General features: G+C 48.1%; 1 protein-coding gene across 7 annotated transcripts in view; it reads right to left on the minus strand.

The window, feature by feature from the left end:
- The window catches only part of SLC4A11 (solute carrier family 4 member 11), a 236,541-nt gene that overhangs the window by 95,531 nt on the left and 117,943 nt on the right, over positions 1-23,067 (minus strand). For all 7 annotated transcript variants that reach the window (XM_083756430.1, XM_083756429.1, XM_083756433.1 and 4 more), the window contains exons 2-3: positions 21,713-21,763; positions 8,551-8,703 (exon numbers count right to left, since the gene is read on the minus strand). In XM_083756430.1, coding sequence (XP_083612556.1) covers positions 8,551-8,703; positions 21,713-21,763 — 204 coding nt within the window. The remainder of the gene's footprint in view (positions 1-8,550; positions 8,704-21,712; positions 21,764-23,067) is intronic.

The raw sequence follows: 23,067 nt of genomic DNA on the forward strand, positions 1-23,067 counted from the left end.
TCACTCTAACCTAACTCACACGGTCATTGTGGGGATAAAATGGGGAGGTGAAGAATTGCGTGCAACACCTTTAACTCTTCAGAGAAAAGGTGGGATAAAAATGTAATGGTCATCACTGTAGACTCTCTTCCTCCTGGATTCTGTTCCATCAGGCTGAGGTGTTAATTCCAAAAAAAAACCACCTCTCCTGAAAAGCCTTTTAAGGTAGTTTACCATTACGTAGCATGGACAAATTTAATGATATTTGAAACATATTTATCGAAACTATAGTGGAACCTAAATCAACATATACCCCAGTGATTAATTTATACCTCTACATATATACTCCAAAGTTTTGTAACCTTAATTATAAAGTAAAGGTAAAGGGACCCCTGACTATTAGGTCCAGTCGTGACCGACTCTGGGGTTGCAGCGCTCATCTCGCTTTATTGGCCGAGGGAGCCGGCGTACAGCTTCTGGGTCATGTGGCCAGCATGACTAAGCCGCTTCTGGCGAACCAGAGCAGCGCACGGAAATGCCGTTTACCTTCCCGCTGGAGCGGTACCTATTTATCTACTTGCACTTTGACGTGCTTTCGAACTGCTAGGTTGGCAGGAGCAGGGACCGAGCAACGGGAGCTCACCCCGTCGCGGGGATTCGAACTGCTGACCTTCTGATCGGCAAGTCCTAGGCTCTGTGATTTAACCCGCAGCGCCACCCATGTCCCTATACTTTATGGTTATTTTCTTACTGCTGTTTTCCTTTGCTTTTTATAATGTTTTAAATGTATCCTCTTTATTTTTCTCTTTTCTATTCTTTCCCCCTCCCTTTTATTTCCTTTAACTCACTATTATAATCTCAATAAAAGAAGAGTGGCAGATGAAGAACTTTGCGGAACTGGCGAAGCTGACGGGAAAAATCAGAAAACAATGCGATCAAGTATTCCAAAAGGACTGGAGCAAGTTTATACAATATTTGAAAGATCATTGTAAGCAATTAACAACACTAGCAGGGTTACCCGAAGACTTGCAATGAGAAATTTCTGGCCTTTCTATATTTATTTAAATTTTGAGGCATCTTGCCATGAGTTATATTAGAATTGGGAAATATATAAGATGCTGTGATATAAAGATTACTTTCGAAAGCCATCAGGTGGGAGGGAAGGAAGTCGATAGGCTCTAAAGAGTCGAAGAAGTAATGTGGATAATAATGATGTGATTATATATGTTTAAATGGAAAATTAATAAAAATTGTTTTTTTAAAAAATATTATAATCTCAATAAAATATAAATAGTAAAAAAAGAATATACAAGCATGGTCTCTGTCAACTGAAGAAGAGGCAGTAGCAGACGGAAAAGGAGTTCACCTCCCAGAATTTTTTGGAGAAGGAGGAAGAGGCCTATCGATGGCTACCAGCCCTGAAGGCTTCTCTCTGTCTCCACAGTCGGAGGCAGTGATGCTGATGAATATCAGTTGCTGGAAACCACAGAATGGAAGAGGGCTCTTGTGTTCGAATCCTGCTGTTGGCATTCCCAGATGACACATCTAGTTGGCCACTGTGAGAACAGGATACTGGCCTAGATGTGGACCCTTCTTATGTTTTCATTTATTTCCTTATTTAAAAATATTCAGCCTGAGGATAGCCAGGTGCCAGCTTGCTGCAGTACAGTGGTACCTCTGGTTGCGAACGGGATCCATTCCAGAGGTTCGTTCATAACATGAAAAGCCTGCAACTTGAAGCGCCATATCTGCGCAGGTGCGCAGCATGATTTGGCGCTTGTGCGCATGCGCAAAGCATGATTTAGCACTACTGCGCATGCGCGAGCAGCGAAACCTGGAAATAACCCTTTCCGGTACTTCCGGGTTGCTGTGTGACGCAACCTGAAAAAACGTAACATGAAGCAAACGTAACATGAGGTATGACTGTATACCAAAACCGCTTCTCAGATATGAGAACGAAGCACTGAGTAAAGACTAGGCACGCCTCCTGGGCACTGATTAAAACTTAACGTTTAAAGATTAGCAGAGCAAGGTGTTTCGTTTCGTTTTGACAAATGGTGTCAATCACGCCAAAAAAGGATGTCTGTCTCTGGCAATGTTTCAGCACTCCTTGTGAAAACGTTTAATTATTGCAATTGCTCTCGCTTGTATCATCTTGCAGATCAAATCTGATTGGCTATGTAGTATTTCGACATGTTCCCTGATTGGCTGGGACATCCATGGACCAAGGGAGAAATCAGCCTCCGCCAAAATGGACAACCCTTAACAGGCCTTAGCCTTCCTACGTCAACCAAAATTGCCGGTTTTTGCAGGAAACTGGGACACATTTGCGTGCAGCTGTGGAGTTCAATTAATCATTAATTTCAGAATGTGGCAGCAGCAGTCTAATGGGCAATAACAATAATATTTGAACAGCCTGTGTGCTTAGATTAAATTCGAATGCACTGCATTTTTAAATTGTTCTTCTACAGTGCATAATGATTTGGAAGAGATACTTTAGAAACTAAGCGTGTCGCGCAATTTCCAGGAAGCACTAACGCCCAGAGAAATTTATATTCTAACAGCCTTCTGAAGATTGAGGTTGCATGAGTCATACCTATGAGCCCATGCATAGTGAGCGGACGGCTTCAAATTTTATTTAACACTTTGTTGTTCGAAGCGAGTCTCTGAGATGTGCAGTGGCCTCTGTGCGAACCATTCCCAAGAAATTGCTCTCAAAGCGATACCACACCTTCAAGTAGGAATTTCTCCCTTCCATCAAATAGTGATGGATGTGAGCACTTAGCCAATGAACCCCAAACCAAGTCTTTGGTCCAGGGAGCAAGAGAGTCCGTTCGACTCGCCAACAGCTCTTACCACCAGAAAGTTCTACCTGAAGTTTAGTCAAAATTTTCTTTCTTGTAATGTGAAGCCTTGGGTTCGAGTTCTACCCTCCAGAGCGGGAGAAAACAAGCTTGTTCCCTCTCTCAAGTGACAACGCTTGAGATGCCTACCACATCTCCTCTCTGCCTCCTCTTTTCCTGGTTAAACATACCCAATTCCCTCAACCGTTCCTCATCAGGCTTGGTTTCCAGACCCTTGAATATCTTGGTTGGCCTCCTTTGTACATGTCCCAGCTTGTCGACATCCTTCTTCAATTGTGGTACCCAGAACTGGAAACAATAGTGGTGTGGTCTGACCAAGGCACAATAGTACTTCCTTTGACCCTATTGTTGCAGCCTAGAATAGCATTCGCTTTATTTGCTGCTGGATCACACTGTTGACTTGTGCTAAGCTTGTGGTCCCCTAAGATCCCTAGATCCACAAGACCAAGACAAAATATGGAACGGCCCTTACCTGTAGCCCTAAAAGCCCACTAGAGTTTAGAAAGAAGAGTAACAGGAAGGATAATATGTTATTTTAGAGCATATAAGCCAACTCCTAGGGGCTGAGGTCCTTTCAGCTCCGCCAATAAAATATTTGTGGGGCCTAGCCTCCCCAAAGTTGATGGGCATTCAAATGGTGTGTGATCAATGATGCGGGGGCGGGGCTTATCTGCACCCCACAATATTTTATTCAAGTCCCCCCCCCCCCCCCGATTTAGAGAACGGTTTGTCAGTTTCTGGACGTGCATAAAGAAGTGCACCACCTTCTCCAAAATGCGCCAACCTCTCTCATGCGCTGTTATTATTTACTTGGGAAAACTTGCAAACTGCTTAATCAAAAAGAAATACAGTCATACCTTGTTTCTCAAACGGCTTAGCTGACGAACAAATCGGCTCCCGAATGCCGAAAACCTGGAATTAAGTGTTCCAGTTTTCGAACATTTTTCGGAAGCTGAACGTCCGACGAGGCTTCTGTTTAACTGCAGGAACCTCCTGCGGCCAATCAGAAGCCATGCCTTGGTTTTTGAACGGTTTTGGGAGTCGAAGAGATTAAGTTTGAGAACCAAGGTTCCACTGCACATCTCTAGGCAGGGTATATAAAGCGATCATCCATGATGCACAGATAGAAATCAGAAGAATTAGTGTATATATAACTAAACAATGTGTCTGGGTAGCCTTCCCGGCATGGAGTGACGTTTTTAGAAGACGTCGTAAAACAGCATAGAAAAGGTGCCTGTCCAATGTTAACAGGCAGGCAGTTCCAGGCAGAACTCAGGTCCTGCTCAGAGGTTTCCCATCGCCACATCTGGCTGGCCACTGGATTGGATGGGCCTTTGGCCTCATCCGGCAGCCAGACCACAGTTGTCAACTTCTCCCTTTTTTTAAGGGAAATTCCCTTATTCCAAATAGGATTCCTCACAAGAAAAGGGAAAGGTTGGCAGCTACGAGCCGGACTCCTCTCTGCACTGCAAGACAGACGCCTCACAGCTGTGGGCCAAGCGTTATACGGCGCATGTTTGGGCTCAGCAGGCGATGGGAGTCACGTAACTTGCAGCTTCCGAAAGCAGGAGGGGAAACGGCCTTAGACCAGCCGGGGAGAGCTAAGAGCAAGGGGCCGGCACCCTCTATTCATTCCGGCGAGGGTTTTTTCCTCTGCAGTCAAACAATGCTAATTCACAAGGGCAGGATTTTTCGAATAGCAGAGAGGCAAATAATGGCACAATCGATTGCGTAAACAGAATAGCAAGACACGGACGCGGCGGGGGCACAATGAGCAGGCCGGCATTCTGGCAGTCCTCCATGCACACCCCCACGGGAAGGTGCTAAATTTAGCTGCCCCTCATTTCGCCTCGCCCTGCGTCCACCTCCCCACCCAACCCTCCGGGGGCCGTCGGGCTTATTGCATTGTCAGCGTCGGCGTATCTCAAAGTGCAGAGAGAAGAAAGCACCTCGTGGTGCAAGGAGAAGGGTGGAAAGATATACCGTATTTTTCGCTCTATAGGACACACTTTTCCCCCTCCAAAAATGAAGGGGAAATGTGTGTGCGTCCTATGGAGCGAATGCAGAGTTTCACTGAAGCCTGGAGAACAAGGGCGGTCGGTGCACACCAACCCCTCTCGCTCTCCAGGCTTCAGGAAGCTATCTGCAAGCCTTCGGAGTGTGGCGGGAGTTCTCGCCGGGCTCCGAAGGCTTGCGGATTGCAGCCTGCAGCCCGAAGCCCGGGGAGCGCTTCGGGCAGCTATCCGCAGCGCTTGCCACTGCTCCCGGACCTGTTCCCCAGCCCCCGCGGCTAAAAACGAATCCATGTGCAGCCTCTCCTGGCTGGAGAGGTTGTGCGTGGCTAAAGAGGAAGCCAAGACAGCCAGCCAAATTTTTCTTCTTTATTTCCCCGCCAAAAAAACTAGGTGCGCCCTATAGAGTGAAAAATATGGTACACCACAGTTTGTGGGAGAGAAACATAGCAGTAGCTAATGCAGATGAGACAAAGAGGTGGTTTCTCCCTAGGCGGAGAAGGGCAGCCTAACCAGAGAGAGTGAGAGAGATGCGCTACACAGGGCCACAGAAACATACAAAATTGCTTTGTGCCAAATCAGAGAACCGATCCATTTAACTCAGTGTTGTCTACACTGACTGGCGGCAGTTTTCCAGCTGAGCTACTGTCATGGACTGGCTGGATGCAGAGGAGTGGGAGGGAGGCAACCGCTGGGAATTGCCAGGGGAAGAGAGCTCAGAGCCAGGGGAATAGTGGTGGGTCGGAGGGAGAAGAGGGAGCAGACTGGGAGGAAGAGGCGTCAGAAGAGGCAGCAGGGTTTCGTGAGCTGGGAGAGTCTGTGGCAGAGAGCAGTCCAGAATCAGAGGCAAAAGCAAAGGTTGGAGAGTAGGGGAGGGGCCAAGAGGCTGAAGAATCCAGGGAGTCTCCCACTCCTGCTGCAAACAGCTCCCCTCCCCAGTGGTCTCCCAGAACCAGAAGAGGTATGAAGTGGGAGGAGCAAATTAGGCATGGTGGCATAGTCTCAGATTGCTTGGGAAGGACCCAGGAAGGGAGGAGACTTAGAATCATAGAATCATAGAGTTGGAAGAGACCACAAGGGCCATCGAGTCCAACCCCCTGCCAAGCAGGAAACACCATCAGAGCACTCCTGACATATGGTTGTCAAGCCTCTGCTTAAAGACCTCCAAAGAAGGAGACTCCACCACACGCCTTGGCAGCAAATTCCACTGTCGAACAGCTCTTACTGTCAGGAAGTTCTTCCTAATGTTTAGGTGGAATCTTCTTTCTTGTAGTTTGGATTCATTGTTCCGTGTCTGCTTCTCTGGAGCAGCAGAAAACAACCTTTCTCCCTCCTCTATGTGACATCCTTTTATATATTGGAACATGGCTATATCACCCCTTAACCTCCTCTTCTCCAGGCTAAACATGCCCAGCTCCCTTAGCCGTTCCTCATAAGGCATCGTTTCCAGGCCTTTGACCATTTTGGTTGCCCTCCTCTGGACACGTTCCAGTTTGTCAGTGTCCTTCTTGAACTGTGGTGCCCAGAACTGGACACAGTACTCCAGGTGAGGTCTGACCAGAGCAGAATACAGTGGCACTCTTACTTCCCTTGATCTAGATGCTATACTCCTATTGATGCAGCCCAGAATTGCATTGGCTTTTTTAGCTGCCGCGTCACACTGTTGGCTCATGTCAAGTTTGTGGTCGACCAAGACTCCTAGATCCTTTTCACATGTACTGCTCTCAAGCCAGGTGTCACCCATCTTGTATTTGTGCCTCTCATTTTTTTTTGCCCAAGTGCAATACTTTACATTTCTCCCTGTTAAAATTCATCTTGTTTGTTTTGGCCCAGTTCTCTAATCTGTTAAGGTCGTCTTGAAGTGTTATCCTGTCCTCTGACTTAGGGAACTTTGGGATCTTCAGTCTCCACAACAGGGGCAAGATCTACCAATTCGAGTTGCTGAGCTCGCTAGGCCTGACCTCCTGCGTCAACCTTGTTTCCAAGAGTAAACAGTTAACTTCACTGATGCCGTGTGATTTCTTGCTGACCTGCTCCTGACAGCTACAGCCTTTTCTTTCAATTTTAAGAGCAAAAGAAGTGCTTTATACTGAACCAGGCCATCGGGCCATCGAGCTGACTGGCAGCAGGGGTTCAGATGGGTTTTACAGGGGGTTACCAATATGATGCCCAAGGGCACATCTGCAGAGGCCTTCCCTGGTGCCCACAGCGTCCCCTTCCCCCGCCTTTCCTCTTGTTGAAATTAAGCTTGAAGGCAGCATTCTGTTGCAGGCAACTGAAGAGATTTATCGTGTGTGCTTGGTTGCAGTGTGTGTGTGTGTGTGTGCGCAATTCTCACAACAGTTTCCCCGGTCTGGAAATGTATCCATAGGCCCAAAATGTTTGACAACCCCTGGCACGGAACGAGATTTCCCAGAAGCTCAGGCACCTGCTGTTGTGCTAACACAGTCAGCAAACAGCGCAGATGGAAGCGAAGACAAGCGGGATGTTATGGGGAAAATCATGTATTGTAAAAATGATGGAGACGACTCTTTGAGCCTCAGTTGTGCCCATGCTTTGTTCGCCTCCTGATGCGATCAACTGTACCATTATAGACCTTGTTGCATATAGAAACATGACACAAACGTGCACGCAAATAAGAGATTCAAATAAAAAAAACATTCCAATTCTTCTGCAAATAGAAAGCAGCCTGTGTCTTCAGAATTGACTTCCGTAGCCTTAGGTGTGTTTTTTTTAGTGGGGGGAGATCGTTTTGTTAAGTCTTAACACTTTAGGGGCTAATTCGGTGTTTCCCAACTTTTTACAAATCTCTCTCTGGGAAGATGGAAGTATTTTCCAAGCATAAAAGGATATTTTATTAAGGTCAGCCTCTTTACCCATCTCTCCCTCTGCTTAGGCCAGTCCACCCAGTCTCGGTGCAACTTGTATTAGTTGCATGGTCACACCTACAGAAGTGAGGCCAATTCCTGTTTGAGTTCAATAAACAAGCCTGGTGTTGCACGGGGAGAAGATCACGGCCACTACTTGGAGTTGAGACGTGTTTTGGTTTAGTGTTAACATCCAAACTCAGGCTTGTTGGGAGAGAGACAAACCATGAGCCTGGGCTTGAATACAAGGTTCAATCAAACCATGGCTTAGTTGCCAGTAGCGTGGTGGCAGCAGGATCAGAGAAGGAGCAAAGGAGGGATGATTTTCTCCCCATCACCAACACAATGGTATCCACCTTTAAGCCATTGTCAAGCTTAAAAGGTAAAGGGACCCCTGACCATTAGGTCCAGTCGTGACCGACTCTGGGGCTGCAGCGCTCATCTCGCTTTACTGGCTGAGGGAGCCGGTGTACAGCTGGTCATGTGACCAGCATGACTAAGCCGCTTCTGGCAAACCAGAGCAGTGCACAGAAACGCCGTTTACCTTCCTGCTGGAGCGGTACCTATTTATCTACTTGCACTTTGATGTGCTTTCAAACTGCTAGGTTGGCAGGAGCAGGGACTGACAATGGGAGCTCACCCCATCGCAGGGATTCGAACTGCCGACCTTCTGATCGGCAAGTCCTAGTCTCTGTGGTTAAGCTTAGCTGCGACCTAAAAAGTGATGTGCAAACCAGGCCATGGAAAACAATATTATAACCAGACGGGAATTTAGGAGAGAGAGACACACCAAGATGGTCTCAGGTACGAAGCAGGCAGCATTTTTACCTGTAACGTTCTGCTGTACATCCAAGTTGACATTCACAAAGAACCTGATGCTGTCCCCGGAGACGATCGAGGAATTGACGGTGTCAAAAAGTTCTTCACCCCCGACTTCTTCTTTGTTCTCACAGCCATCGTCCGTATCGCACTTAAGGTAGCCTGCAACAAGAGAGAGACTGTTTTATTGCTCACTCTCCGCCACACATCTCAGGGAATCAAAGAAAAAGTCTTAATGTGTTTTTTGCAAAGGCAGAACAAAGCAGCCATTTTTGCTCTCAGCGGAACCATGTTGTTCCCACCAGGCACGTTTCAAGCGTATTCTCTGAGCGGGTCAAAGGAATTTCAGACTTAGGAGGGAGAAATAAGAAAAAGGTAGCAGAGCGGAGGAGAGGTGTGCTCAGGGCTCGAATGAGAATTCTGTCCTGGCTCGTTCGCAGCTGCCTTTATTTTGCAATAAATTGGCTTCGTGCAACTTAAAGGCTGGCCGAAGCTTGCCTTTTGTAATTGCTCCTTGAAGTCAAGAGGGTTAGAAACTTAAAAGAAAAGAAGAGAGAAAGAAGGAGAGAGAAAGCAGCCTCCACATTTTAATGAAATTTTGTTCCAGGATTTTGGGGGAAAGTCCAAGAGGAAGATGCAATAAAATGCACACTATAAAGGGAGTTGGAGGATTGGAAGGTGCTTTATACAGAATCAGGCCACGGGTCCTTCTAGCTCAGAACTGCCCACACTGGCTGGCAGCAGCTCTCTGCGGTTTCAGGTCTTTCCCCCAGCCATACCTGAAAATGGGAGGGACTGAACCAGGGACCTTCTGCATGCAGAACAGCTGCCCTACCATTTTACTATAGCCCTTGCCCTTGCACAAGAGATCAACGGAATACAGGACAGTTATAGCAAGCTCAGTTGGTTAAAGCACGCTGCTGACAATGCCAAGGTTGCAGGTTCGATCCCTGTAAGAGACAGCTGCCTATTCCTGCATTGCAAGGGGCTGGACTAGATGATCCTCAGGGTCCCTGCCAACGCTATCATTCTAGGTCAGGCTATTTGGGTGTCCAGCCCAGCCTTGAGAGCACTCTGCCAGTGCCTCTCTGAGTCTTCTTCCACATCACCTGCTACCTTCATCCTTCTGAGCTGAACTGAACCTGGAGCTTCCTTCACACAAATCATTTATTTACAGTAGAACCTTGGTTCTTGAACTTAATCCATTCTGGAAGTCCATTCCACTCCTGAAACCGTTCGAAAACCAAGGCGTCGCTTCCGATTGGCTGCAGGAGCTTCCTGCACTCAAGCGGAAACCAGATCGGACGTTCAGCTTCCAAAAAACGTCTGCAAACCAGAACACTTATGTTATGGTCTAAGTTGAATAGGATCCAAAATTCAGCAGTCTGATTGGTCCTAGAACAATAGGACCCAGAATGCAGCAGTCTGATTGGTCCACAGGAGCCACCCAATCCAGCTCCAGGTGGAAGTGAATCCGGAATCTGATTGGCCTACGGGTGAATCCTGGAATTAGCCAATCACGTGGGGCCCATTGTGTAAATAATGTATATAAAGCAGACATTCCGGGGAAACTCCTATTCCTCCTCACCACTATGAGCAGAATAAAGAGCATGAAATCCACTCTCGACTCCGAGTATATTTCAACTTACTTCCAGGTTTTTGGCGTTTGTTAACTAAGCCTTTTGAGAACCAAGGTACCGCTGTGCATTTCCATATGCACACTGCTTTTCTTCCATCTTGGAACCCGGGGCAGCAGCTTACGGTTCCCCTGCAGCCTCCCACTGCTCAGACTCAGACCTGGCTTCCTCCCCGAAGTATAGCTACTACATTTAAGCAGGAGCCCTCGAGGAAATCTGGTTTCTGTGCGTTCCGACGGGAACCGACCCATGCCACACAAAGACAGCAAGCATCCTTTTAAGGCTGCCATCTTCAGGCTGGATTCTGAACACATCCTTGGACAACTAGGCTGCTCTACGCAAGTCGCCAGAAAGGTTTCGTTTCAACATTTCCCATTCGCTCCTATTACATCATGCAACACATGTTCAGCATACAGAGTTTGCTGCTGCAAAGAGGAGACAGAGACAGCCTCCAGCTGAGATGGATTTGAAAGGCAGGTGAGGAAACAAACTTCACTCGTATATGTTCATCTCGCTGGTGATTGGAGGAGATGGGTATTGGTCTAATGCAAAACAGGCAGCTCTTCTTAAGAGCACGCAAACCACCTGGAATGAGAACTAGCAGGAATTTTTGAGTTACAGTACGGACACACAGGGTTTTGATTGCAAAAACGAAATTGGGGGTGAAGCATCACACCTAGACTGCCAGCCGGATTAAATTAATTAGAAGTGTTTCTCTTTCGCTCGCTTTCTTTAACCTCTTGCAAGCACAAATTATTGGCTTGATGTAGACATGCCGCAGTGCACTGGCTCTAAAGGATTAAGCAGCCCAAGTAGTCTTGCAACATGCAATTGGTTTAATAATAGGAGGTTCGCGGGCTTTTTCATAAACAATCGCTCCTGGGGAAAGCAAGCTAATGTTTCAAGCGTCACCTAGTTTTTTAACCAATGTGGGGATCTGTTTGTTCTTTGGTTATGACAGGGCAAAACGTGGGTGGAGCACAAGAACTACCACCGTGTAGCTGAGGAAAGATAATAATAATAATAATAATATTTTTTTATTTATACCCCGCCCTCCCCAGCCAAGGCCGGGCTCAGAGCGGCTTACAAGCAATAATAAAAACAAGATGAATGATTACAACTTAAAAACAAAAATAAAATACAACATTAAAATAATGGAACATTAAAATATTAAAATGTAGCCTCATCGCAGGAGGAGAAGGAATAGAAAGAAAGAGGGGGAAAAGAGAGAGAGAGAGAGAGAGAGAGAGAGGGAATCAAATTGGCTCCAAGCCAAAGGCCAGGCGGAACAACTCTGTCTTACAGGCCCTGCGGAAAGAAATCAGATCCTGCAGGGCCCTGGTCTCATGAGGCAGAGCGTTCCACCAGGTCGGAGCCAGAGTTGAAAAGGCCCTGGCTCTGGTTGAAGCCAATCTAACTTCTTTAGGGCCTGGGACCACTAGGGTGTTGTTATTTATGGACCTTAAGGTCCTCCGTGGGGCATACCAGGAGAGGCGGTCCCGTAGGTACGAGGGTCCTAGGCCGTGAAGGGCTTTAAAGGTCAAAAGCAGCACCTTAAATCTGACCCTGTACTCCACCGGGAGCCAGTGCAGCTGGAAAAGCACTGGGTGAATATGCTCCCATGGCAGAGACCCCGTGAGGAGCCTCGCTGCAGCATTCTGCACCCGCTGGAGTTTCTGGGACAGCTTCAAGGGCAGCCCCGCATAGAGCAAATTACAGTAGTCAAGCCTGGAGATGACCGTCGCATGGATCACTGTGGCCAGGTCGGGGCGGGAAAGGTAAGATGGGGTGCAAAAGGCAATAACAAAAAAATGTGATTTATTTAGAGAAATATGTCTATACCGCCGTAGCATGAAATAATAATAATAAATTTTTATTTATATCCCACCCTCCCCAGCCGAAGCCGGGCTCAGAGCGGCTAACAACAATAAAAGTAACACAGTTTACATAAAATCACAATCAATTAATTGACATGCATTCTAAAATCAATTCATTCTAAAATCAATTCAGAATCAAATTAATGGCAACCATTGGGCTAGAGGTCTGTGAGGATTACCAAAGGAGGGGGTCAGGCTGTGCCTTGGCCAAAGGCCTGGTGGAACAGCTCTGTCTTGCAGGCCCTACAGAAAGATATCAAGTCCTGCAGGGCCCTAGTCTCTTGTGACAGAGCGTTCCACCAGAACGGGGCCACAGCCGAAAAAGCCCTGGCTCTTGTTGAGGCCAGCCTAACCTCCCTGTGGCCTGGGATCTCCAAGATGTTTTTATTTGAAGACCGTAAGGTCCTCCGTGGGACATACCAGGAGAGGCGATGCCCAGCGTCAAAAGGTAACACCTTTTTTCAAAGTTAGGGAAGGCAAGCTTTTTGCTATTAAGAGCTGTATTCCTGGACAGCCCAGTTCAGTGTTTTCAACCAGTGTGTCGTGGCACCCTGGGGTGGCTTGAATGCTGGTCAGTCGTGCCACGGGCAACACTGGCCTCTGGCCCTCTTTTCTTCCCTGCCTCCTCTGATTTTCTCTGCATCTCTGCCTCCCCAAGCCTTGCACAGCTGTTTGTTGCAGCAGCCCTGGCCACAAGCTCTCCAGGTGAATGGCGTCTCTGGTGCTGGCCAGGGGGTGCTTCCCAGGCCCCTGTGGGGCAGTGTGAAGAGGCACCTCTCTTTGGGGCATGGGGGAGGCAGCTCGGAGAGCAGGGGCAGCAGCAATGGCTGCCCAGAGGACTCCCAAGGAGAGGGGAGAGAGGGAACACTCCACAAGGGAGGGTTTCAAAAAACATGAGACTGCCAGCTCCGCAGGCAAAGGGGTGACCTAACTAGGCTCCTGAGCCCCACAGGGGAGCCACAGAAAGAATGCAGTTGGTCAAGGAAGCCGTGGACCCAAAAAGGTTGAAAACCTCTGGCTCAGTTTGGTTAGAGAGTGGTGCTGATAATGCCAAAGTTGCAGGTTCGGTCCCCGTATGGGGCAGCAGCATTTTCCTGCCTTGCAGAGGGTTGGACTAGATGATCCTCAGGGTCTCTTCCAACTCAACTGTTCAATAATAATAATAATTTATTTATACCCCACCCATCTGGCTGGGTTTCCCCAGCCACTCTGGGCGGCTTCCAACAGAATATTAAAATACAATAACCTATTAAATATTAAAAGGTAAAGGTAAAGGGACCCCTGACCATTAGGTCCAGTTGTGGCTGACTCTGGGGTTGCAGCGCTCCTCTCGCTTTATTGGCCAAGGGAGCCGGCGTACAGCTTCCGGGTCATGTGGCCAGCATGACTTAGCCGCTTCTGGCGAACCAGAGCAACGCACAGAAATGCCGTTTACCTTTCCGCCGGAGTGGTACTTATTTATCTACTTGCACTTTGATGTGATTTCGAACTGCTAGGTTGGCAGGAGCAGCAACCGAGCCACGGGAACTCACCCCATCGCGGAGATTCGAAGCGCCGACCTTCTGATCGGCAAGCCCTAGGCTCTGTGGTTTAACCCACAGTGCCACCCCCATCCTATTAAACATTAAAAGATTCCCTAAACAGGGCTGCCTGTTGATTCCATAAGTCAGGGGTAGGCAACCTAAGGCCCGGGGGCCGAATCCGGCCCAATCGCCTTCTAAATCCAGCCCATGGACAGTCTGGGAATCAGCGTGTTTTTACATGAGTCGAATGTGTGCTTTTATTTAAAATGCATCTCTGGGTTATTTGTGTGGCATAGGAATTTGTTCATTCCCCCCCCCCCAAAAAAAATGTCCGGCTCACCACATGGTCTGAGGGATGGTGGACCGGCCCATGGCTGAAAAAGTTTCCTGACCCCTGCCATAAATAATCCATTAGGGGGCTGCATGGGAATTGTGGGTGGGGTACCAGAGAAGAAATTGGATGGGGCCACCTCTTTTCTCTTTCAGCCACCCCATTGCCTTTCTCTCTGTGCGTAGCAGGCAGATATCACATCACTCTTGCCAGAGATCTGAACTGAATTGTTTGCAGAGAGCTTTTGAAATTGGGGGTTGGGGGTTGGGGGGGGGTCTTGCAAAGCATTAGGCCAAAGACATGAGGTTACCCACATGTTTTAAAGAGATTGTGGAAACAGACAGAAACCAGTCAATCACTTCTTTGAATCTGTATCTTGTATAGAATTCCAATCTAATAACAGGTGCTACTGGAAGGAATTTTTTTTGTTTTAATCTAATAACAGTTGAACTTAAGACAGAGGGGTTATTTTCAATTAACCGACAAACAGCACACGGTATGTGTCATAAATGGTTTTTGCAGACACTCACGCTTTTATTTATTTTTAAAAAATCACACCCTGCTTTTCACATGTGTCTCAAAGCAGATGACAAAGAAAAACAAACAAATAAGAAATCATAAATAAATTTTGCTTTGAGCTTAAAAGGCAAGAGAGCAGATCTGCATCAGTGCTGTGAGTGCATTCAACAAGATTTGTGGAATTATTGACAAGAGATATCAGAAAGTCAATTGTAGGCGGACGTCTGAGCCAGATTTCACCTATTATTAAACACTGCCACTTGATAACCAAAATTGCTTATGAGCTGTTCGTAAAACAAAAAAACAATAATTGCACAACATTCTGTGCAAATTTCCTTTTGTGCAACGACCACCATCTGCTAAAACTGCTAAGCGACACAGAATCTTACTGTCTCCCTTTTTTTTAAAGCACCACCTTCGACTTCAAGGGTGCTCAGCGTCTCGGATCTCTGCTGCACCCATTTCTATTAGGTTTTAGCATCAATCAGATTGTGCTTGCTTCGGCTGCAAAAAAGAATTCTGCACTTATCAACGCTGGCAACCATCCAAAGGCCAGTGAATGATATTTCCTACCTTTCTGCAAGAATCTACAAGATGCAGAAGAATGCATCGAAATCTCTAGGAATTTGGGGAGGTTCTTTCGTTTTCGAATCCTGCAAAATACCTTGGGAGAGGGGCGTGCATTGCAAGGGATCATCACCTTGTCGTGGGGAGTGGGCTTGCACATTCCTACGACCCTTGTGAGTGAAGCCGTTGGGAATCTCGTACTCCCAGCAGAGTCACCCATGGCGGAAAGGTCAAAGGGAAGGAGCTAGAAAAAGAATGATCCAAGAAGTTCTCAGTGGCAGAACAGGCGGATGATAACAAGCCGTATGTTACAACGGCTGTGGAGGCTGAAGCAGATAAGAATCTACCGGTCGTAGTGATACTCATGCCATCGGAATACAGCAGTACCTCTGGTTAAGAACTTAATTCGTTCTGAAACTGTTCTTAACCTGAAGCACCACTTTAGCTAATGGGGCCTCCCGCTACGCCACCACACAATTTCTGTTCTCATCCTGAAGCAAAGTTCTTAACCCGAGGTAATATTTCTGGGTTAGTGGAGTCTGTAACCTGAAGCGTATGTAACCCAAGGTACCACTGTAGAGCCTTGCTGCGAAGACTGTGCATTGGTCAGTGTGCACTGATCTGCGCACACAAAACAAATTCATGCACAGGCGTCTTCCAAAAACCCATCCCAACCCCCCCAAAGTCCCGCGGCGATCGGGAAATGGTGCAAACCCTCGCCATGATCAACTCCCGCCCGGGAACGAATGTCCCCACTGTGGAAGAACGTGCGGACCCAGAATTGGCCACCACAGTTGCTTACGAACCTGCTGTTAAAACCGTGTTTATGTAAGACAATCTTACTCGACAAAGTGATTGCCGAAGGAAGAAGAAGAAGAAGAGGAAGAGTTTGGATTTGATATCCCGCTTTATCACTACCCTAAGGAGTCTCAAAGCGGCTAACATTCTCCTTTCCCTTCCTCCCCCACAACAAACACTCTGTGAGGCGAGTGGGGCTGAGAGACTTCAGAGAAGTGTGACTGGCCCAAGGTCACCCAGCAGCTGCATGTGGAGGAGCGGGGAAGCGAACCCAGTTCACCAGATTATGAGTCCACTGCTCTTAACCGCTACACCACACTGGTGTAGAAAAAGAAGCAGCAAGGGGGAGCAGAAAGAGACACGCCTAACCCGAATCGCGGCAACTGCATTCCCACTGAACTCTACACCGCTGCTGCACCAACCCTGCAGGTTCTAGATAAGTACAGATCCAGAGTGCTGTTGGGGTAAGAGAGAAAGGGTTGAAGCACCCTCCTTCTGCACCAACATACAAACAAATCACGTGTGCAATAAAATGGGGGGGGGGGGAGACAGAAGAGTCGGAGTAGCAGGCTGGCTAAGATGTAAAAGACTGAATCTGGTAAGTGTTGGAGATGCAAAGAGATGGAGGGAACGTTCTCTCAGATGTGGTGGACCTATTAAAGGGTAAAAGAGCATTGGGAAATGATCCATAATGAATTGGAAAAAGTGTTTAAAAGTAGTGTTCCAAAAAAAACCCCAGAGTCCTTTCTTTTGGGGATAATTCAGATGGAAATTCCCAGGTGTCAAAAATGGTTATTTATGTATGCCACTACTGCGGCCTGTGTTTCGTTAGCCCCAAAATGGCGAACGAGCGAGGTCCCAACTAAAGAAGAATGGCAACTTAAGCTGATGGAATACGCACAGCTTGCGGACTTAACGTAAGAGAACAAGAAGAACATATATTTAGAGAAGATTGGAAAATGTTTATTGAATATATGGGGGGGACTGTATACACTTGAAAACGCTGGCAGCATTAAGATAAATTCAACAGTGTAAATAGGTCTTGATGGATGTAACAATGGAATACTGAACGGTTTAGTTAATGTAAAATATGCAGGGATTTATGATATGCAAAATGAAGCATGGAAGGAGAAGAAGGGAAGTCTCTGATATTTTAAGGGTGTTTTTTTTAAAAACAAGAAAAATAAATAATAAACATGAAGAAGAAGAAGAAGAAGAAGAAGAAGAAGTGGTGCACAGTGTATATGGTTATATGGCTGCCTCTTGAGTTGGCAAAGACCGTAGCTCAGTGGCAGAGCACTAGCCGTGCAAGCAGAAGGTCCCGGGTTCAAGTCCTGGCATCCTCCAGGAGGCCTGCCAACTGGTGTAAATCACAAGCTGGGAGGGCGCACTGAGAAGCAGCTTCCAGATTTCCCATTGGCATCTGGTTGGTCCCTGTGAGAATGGAGTGCAGGAGCAGAATCCTAGAGTTGGAAGGCACCCAGTGGTCATCTAGTCCAACCCGCTTTGGCCCCATCCAGCGGGCAGGATTTCCTTATGTTCTGAAAAAGACGCTTGAAATGCCTGAACTGGTTCTTCCTTTTTTTTTAATCCTGGAAATAATTGTTTGCATGTCAACACAGCTTGAAGAACCGCACAAACCTTTAAGTCGCACAGATCGCTCGAGATTTGTCTCAAAGTGAGCCCTGCGGCACTATTCCCGACAGCGCTGGAGCGCTGCATTTAATCTATAATCAAGCTCTCATACGAAGGAGAGAATTTGCACGCAAAATCAGAAGGCTTCATCCTCGGCCTTTTCCAGCCAGCTCTGGCTCCCCCAAACCCCCCCCCCCTTATTCACCCTTTTCCTTTTCTAAACTTGTCAGTTTGGCGGCGGGTGGGGAGGGGGGGCAGATGCTTTAAATACAAATCAGACAGAATTGGCAAGACTTTTCGCGAAGTATTCCCAGTATCAACATTCCTTTACCCTCCCCCCCCCCTTTCCCACCCCCAATATAAACAAACCGGAGAGTCTCAAGACTTTTCCTGCAGGTCCTAACGGAGACCCCAGAATACACTATAAACTGTAGCCTTCTCCATCTGGTTTCCTTAAGTCTTTGGCTGCAAGTGGGAAGGAATGTAAACCATTCCGCGGGTTTTGAGATGCCTCGATGGCATGAAGTCTTAGCTACAGGTGAGATGGCAAATGGCAGGAGGCGGAACAGGCAAAACGGAAAAAACTGTGGGCACATGTTGCTTTCAGCTCTTTTCGGTTTCCTCAGACCCTTGTCCTTTGCGCCATCCTACAGCAATGCTGGGACGCGGGTGGCACTGTGGGTTAAACAACAGAGCCTAGGACTTGCCGATCAGAAGGTCGGCGGTTCAAATCCCCGTGACAGGGTGAGCTCCCGTTGCTCGGCCCCTGCTCCTGCCAACCTAGCAGTTCAAAAGCACGTCAAAGCGCAAGTACTGTATTTTTTGCTCTATAAGACGCACTTCCCCCCTCCTAAAAAGTAAGGGGAAATGTGTGTGCGTCTTATGGAGCGAATGCAGGCTGCACAGCTATCCCAGAAGCCAGAACAGCGAGGGGGTCGCTGTGCCGTGCTCCCTCTTGCTGTTCTAGCTCCTGGCTTAGCCCCTCTATCCCTTCCCCCACCTCCCGGAAAACCCCCTTTAAAGAGCCATGAGTGATGGGCTGCCCTTCTCCCTCCTCGGGGAAAAGCCTGCAAGTGCCGCACACATGCTCCACGCGGCTCATGAAAGGGAGTGCTGAGCAGAGCCTGGGACGCATACAGGCTCTGCTCAGCGCTCCCGTTAAAGAATATTTTTTTCCTTGTATTCCCCCTCTAAAAACTAGGTGTGCCTTATCGTCAGGTGCATCTTATGGAGCGAAAAATACGGTAGATAAATAGGTACCGCCCCGGCGGGAAGGTAAATGGCATTTCTGTGCGCTGCTCTGGTTTGCCAGAAGCGGCTTAGTCATGCTGGCCACATGACCCGGAAGCTGTACGCTGGCTCCCTCGGCCAGTAAAGCGAGATGAGCGCCACAACCCCAGAGTCATCCGCGACTGGACCTAATGGTCAGGGGTCCTTTACCTTTACCCCTCTGCATATACCCACAAAATCTGCTCTGGAGGGTCCCTCAACGCTCCAGAGATGATTTTGGGGGTGCAAGGAGGGCTGAAGGGAACAGGAGAGGAGGGAAAGTTCCACTGCATGCACAGAAGTCTGCGTTGTGAGTTCCCATTGAGTTCTATTTCTTTACTTTGTCCTATTTGTACCAGATACTTTTTTTAATGCCTGACAATATCCCCAGAGCTGGGATGCGGGTGGTGCTGTGGTGTAAACTACAGAGCCTAGGACTTGCCGATCAGAAGTTTGGCAGTTCGAATCCCCGCGATGGGTTGAGGTCCCGTTGCTCGGTCCCTGCTCCTGCCCACCTAGCAGTTCGAAAGCACGTCAAAGTGCAAGTAGATAAATAAGTACCACTCCGGCGGGAAGGTAAACGGCGTTTCCGTGCGCTGCTCTGGTTCCCCAGAAGCGGCTTAGTCATGCTGGCCACATGACCCGGAAGCTGTATGCCAGCTCCCTCGGCCAGTAAAGCGAGATGAGTGCCGTAACCCCAGAGTCATCTGCGATTGGATCTAATGGTCAGGGGTCCCTTTTCCCTTTACCTTACAGCAGTGCTTGCAATAGTCCTGCTCCGCATCCCCTCTGGTTAAAGAACCATGCATGCAGCCAGCAGTATGGATCTGCCCTAGAAAGGAGAGTCTGCCATTCCAAGACCCCTTGACAATTCACTGTGTGTTTCTGTCTGTGTGTTCATTTGGTAAAACAAGGCAGACAGCAAGGAAATATCCCAGGACCATCTTGAATGGATTTGCTTCAGTAAAGCATTTGGGTTAATTCCACAGTCAGGCAAAGAATTTGGAGAGTTATAAACAAGGCGGACATACCAAACGCAATGACAAAAGTAATGGGGGGGGATGCAATTCAGAAAGGCTGGGCGGGGGGGGGAGAGAGGCAGAGGAACCAGAGACAACAACCGGAGCTGTCTAGGGACCTCAGTGCCCTGGAGCAAGACTGCAGCTCTGCATTGCCAGCAAAACAAATTAGTCGATCCCTGGAGTTCGCCAAGACGGAGAGGCACTAAGCAAGGACAGTTGAGAGCTGGGAAAGAGGAATTGCAGAATTGTAGAGTCAGAAAGGACCGCAAGGGTTATCTATCGTGCAGTGTGGGGCTCGAACTCCCGGCCCCGAGATTAAGAGCCTCGTGGTCTACCAACTGAGCTATCCACAGGAGATGGAGATAACAGCTATTTTCATATTGGAAGGGCTGTCACATCAAAGATGGAGCAACCATGTTTTCTCCTGCTCCACAGCGGAAGACCCAAACCAATGGAGTCAAATGACAAGAAAATAGATTCCAAGTAACTTTCTTGAGCTGTTTGGCAGTGGAATGGATGACCTCAGGAGATGGAGGACTCATTGGAGGTTTCTAAGCAGAGGTTGGGTGGCCCGGAAACTACAACTAATCCAGAATGCGGCAGCTGGACTGGTGACTGGGAGCGGCTGCCGAGACCACATAACACCGGTCTTGAAAGATCTACACTGGCTCCCAGTACATTTCTGAGCACAATTCAAAGTGCTGGTGCTGACCTTGAAAGCCCTAAACGGCCTTGATCCAGTATACCTGAAGGAGCATCTCCACCCCCATTGTCCAGCCCAGACACTGAGGTCCAGCTCCGAGGGCCTTCTGGTGGTTCCCTCACTGCAAGAAGCCAAGTTACAGGGAACCAGGCAGAGGGCCTTCTCGGTAGTGGCGCCCTCCCTGTGGAACACCCTCCGACCAGATGTCAAAGAGAAGAACAACTACCAGACTATTAGAAGACATCTGAAGGCAGCCGTGTTCAGGGAAGCTTTTAATGTTTAACAGACCACTGTATATTGCAGGGGGTTGGACTAGATCGTGGGTCGGCAAACTAAGGCCTGCAGGCCGGATCAGGCCCGCAGACGGTCCGGGAATTGCCGCATGGATCGCCAGCGTGCACGTTCTTTCCCTCTCCCTCATACGGTGGGGGAGGCTTCTCCTGGCTTCTCCCCACCCTGCCTAGAGGAGGAAGGGGGCTGGGCCTTGTTGGTGCCAGCAGCAGCACTCGAGCGGCTGCCATTTTAAGCAGCCCCTCTCCAGAGCCCTTTCTCATGCCGCTCATCATTCCGCCGCCACCAGACCCTGCTGCTTGGAAGACACTGGTAAACAGCCACCGGGGCTCGTGGTGCCTTTGCATCATGTTTGTTCCCCAAAATATAGTCCAGCCCCCCACAAGGTCTGAAGGACAGTGGACCGGCCTCCTGCTGAAAACGTTTGCTGGCCCCTGGTCCTTCCAACACTACAATCCCTCCAGGCGAGGGCCACATTCCCCAGAAAAGGAAATCTACTTGCTTCCTGGACCCAAGAGCTCGTAGCACAGAACACCCTCCATCATGCCAGTTTCTATTTATTGGCCCCAATCCATCTCATCGCCACCTCCAGGCAACGGTCAAACACCTGAGCTGCCTTCTGCCGATTCAGATGGTACGGAGAGATGGAGTTGTGCGTCACACCCTGACAAAGTCCCCCCGGTACTTTCATATAACTGGTGAATAGCAACGGAGAACAAGATTAACTCCCCGTAGGGCGCCACAAGAAGTGATAAGATTTCTGATTGCTAAGTTCTAGATGAAGGGAGCGAGCCTCCGCCCCCCAGGAAACATTTGGGAACTGCTGTTTTGAAGGAAGAACAGACAGCAAAAAGATCAAATGCAGAGAACTCAGCCAGCGGGAGATAAAACAAACAAACATGTGGGCTCTGCAACAAGGTGTTGCAGCGCAGAGTGTTGCCATTTGGGCTACATTAGCAGAAGTTGAATTTGCTACTCGTAAGGTAGGATTCTACTTGCCTGTTTCTTCGAAGAAGTAGCCGTTCCTGGACATCGCTGCCGGTGGGCTTTCTAAGAGGAGAAATGAGAGAAAAACAAATTAAGAGGGCAGCTCAGACAATTCAGGGGTTTCTTTTTAAGCGAATGGACATTTGTTCTTCGGCATGCTTCACTTTTCTTCCGGAATGTCTCCGTTACATGGATTTATCATATGAAAACGTAGGTATATTTGCAAGCGCTGGTTTCCATAAGCCTTTATTTATTAGTATTCATTATTATTAGTATTCACTTTATCTCACAAAAACAACTTACGACCAATGAAACAGACAGGCAAAACCTCCCACAGAGATTCATTAAACCCAAGAGGGTAAAGAAATGGATTAAAAACATCTCACCCACTTCTAAAAGGCCACAGACATTCAAAAGCCTGGTTATAGAATAAAGAATAGAATACAGAAGTTTATAGAATAAAGTTTTTGCTTGGTGCCTAAATACATGCTATAAAGGCACCAGGTGAGCCTTCCTTTGACGACACGCTTCGTGAAAAAGTAGACTAAAGTTGACGTGTTTTTACCGAAATGGCAACTCTTAAACGTCCCATGTGCAAGTTGAAGCCATCCTATCCGGATCCGTCCTGAATTTTCCTCTTCATTTCCAGGCAAACAGGCTGCTAGGAATCTCACCGCGATAGGGGTGATGGATGAGCACAATGAGATTCGGAAAGCGAGCAGACACCGGGGAAGAGGAAGGGCACAAAGCTTTGGGGCGGGCACAAAGCTTCGGGGCGACTCACACAAGCGGCTAATGCAACATGAAACGGCACACAAGGTTTGCCAGGAGGCAGCAAAGAGGCTACTCTCTTTCACCGTTACATAATCCCAGGGTCACCCAGAGGCCCATCTCTGCCTTTTGTGTACAGGCACATCCCTCACTTTCCTCCAGGTGCTCGTATATCAAAAAAATGAGCCCTTGCCTCTTAAGGCAAGGATGGGGAATCTCCAGAAGTTGAGGGACTTTGGGATGGTGGGAGTTGTAGTCTAGCAAACCAGGCAGAGCCTTTTTGGTAGAGGCGCCCGCCCTGTTGCCAGATGAAAAGGAGACAGAAGTTCTACATACAAGTTTTTTTAAAGGTAAAGGACCTCTGGACGGTTAAGTCCAGTCAAAGGTGACTACGGGGTTGCGGCGCTCATCTCGCTTTCGGGCCGAGGGAGCCGGCGTTTGTCCACAGACAGTTTTCCGGGTCATGTGGCCGGCATGACTAAACTGCTTCTGGCACAATGGGACACCGTGACGGAAACCAGAGAGCACGGAAACGCCGTTTACCTTCCTGCCGCAGTGGTACCTATTTGTCCACTTGCACTGGTGTGCTTTCAAAC

Source organism: Podarcis gaigeae, assembly GCF_964106915.1.
Source record: "Podarcis gaigeae genome assembly, chromosome: 9".
In the NCBI taxonomy this organism is placed as follows: domain Eukaryota; kingdom Metazoa; phylum Chordata; class Lepidosauria; order Squamata; family Lacertidae; genus Podarcis; species Podarcis gaigeae.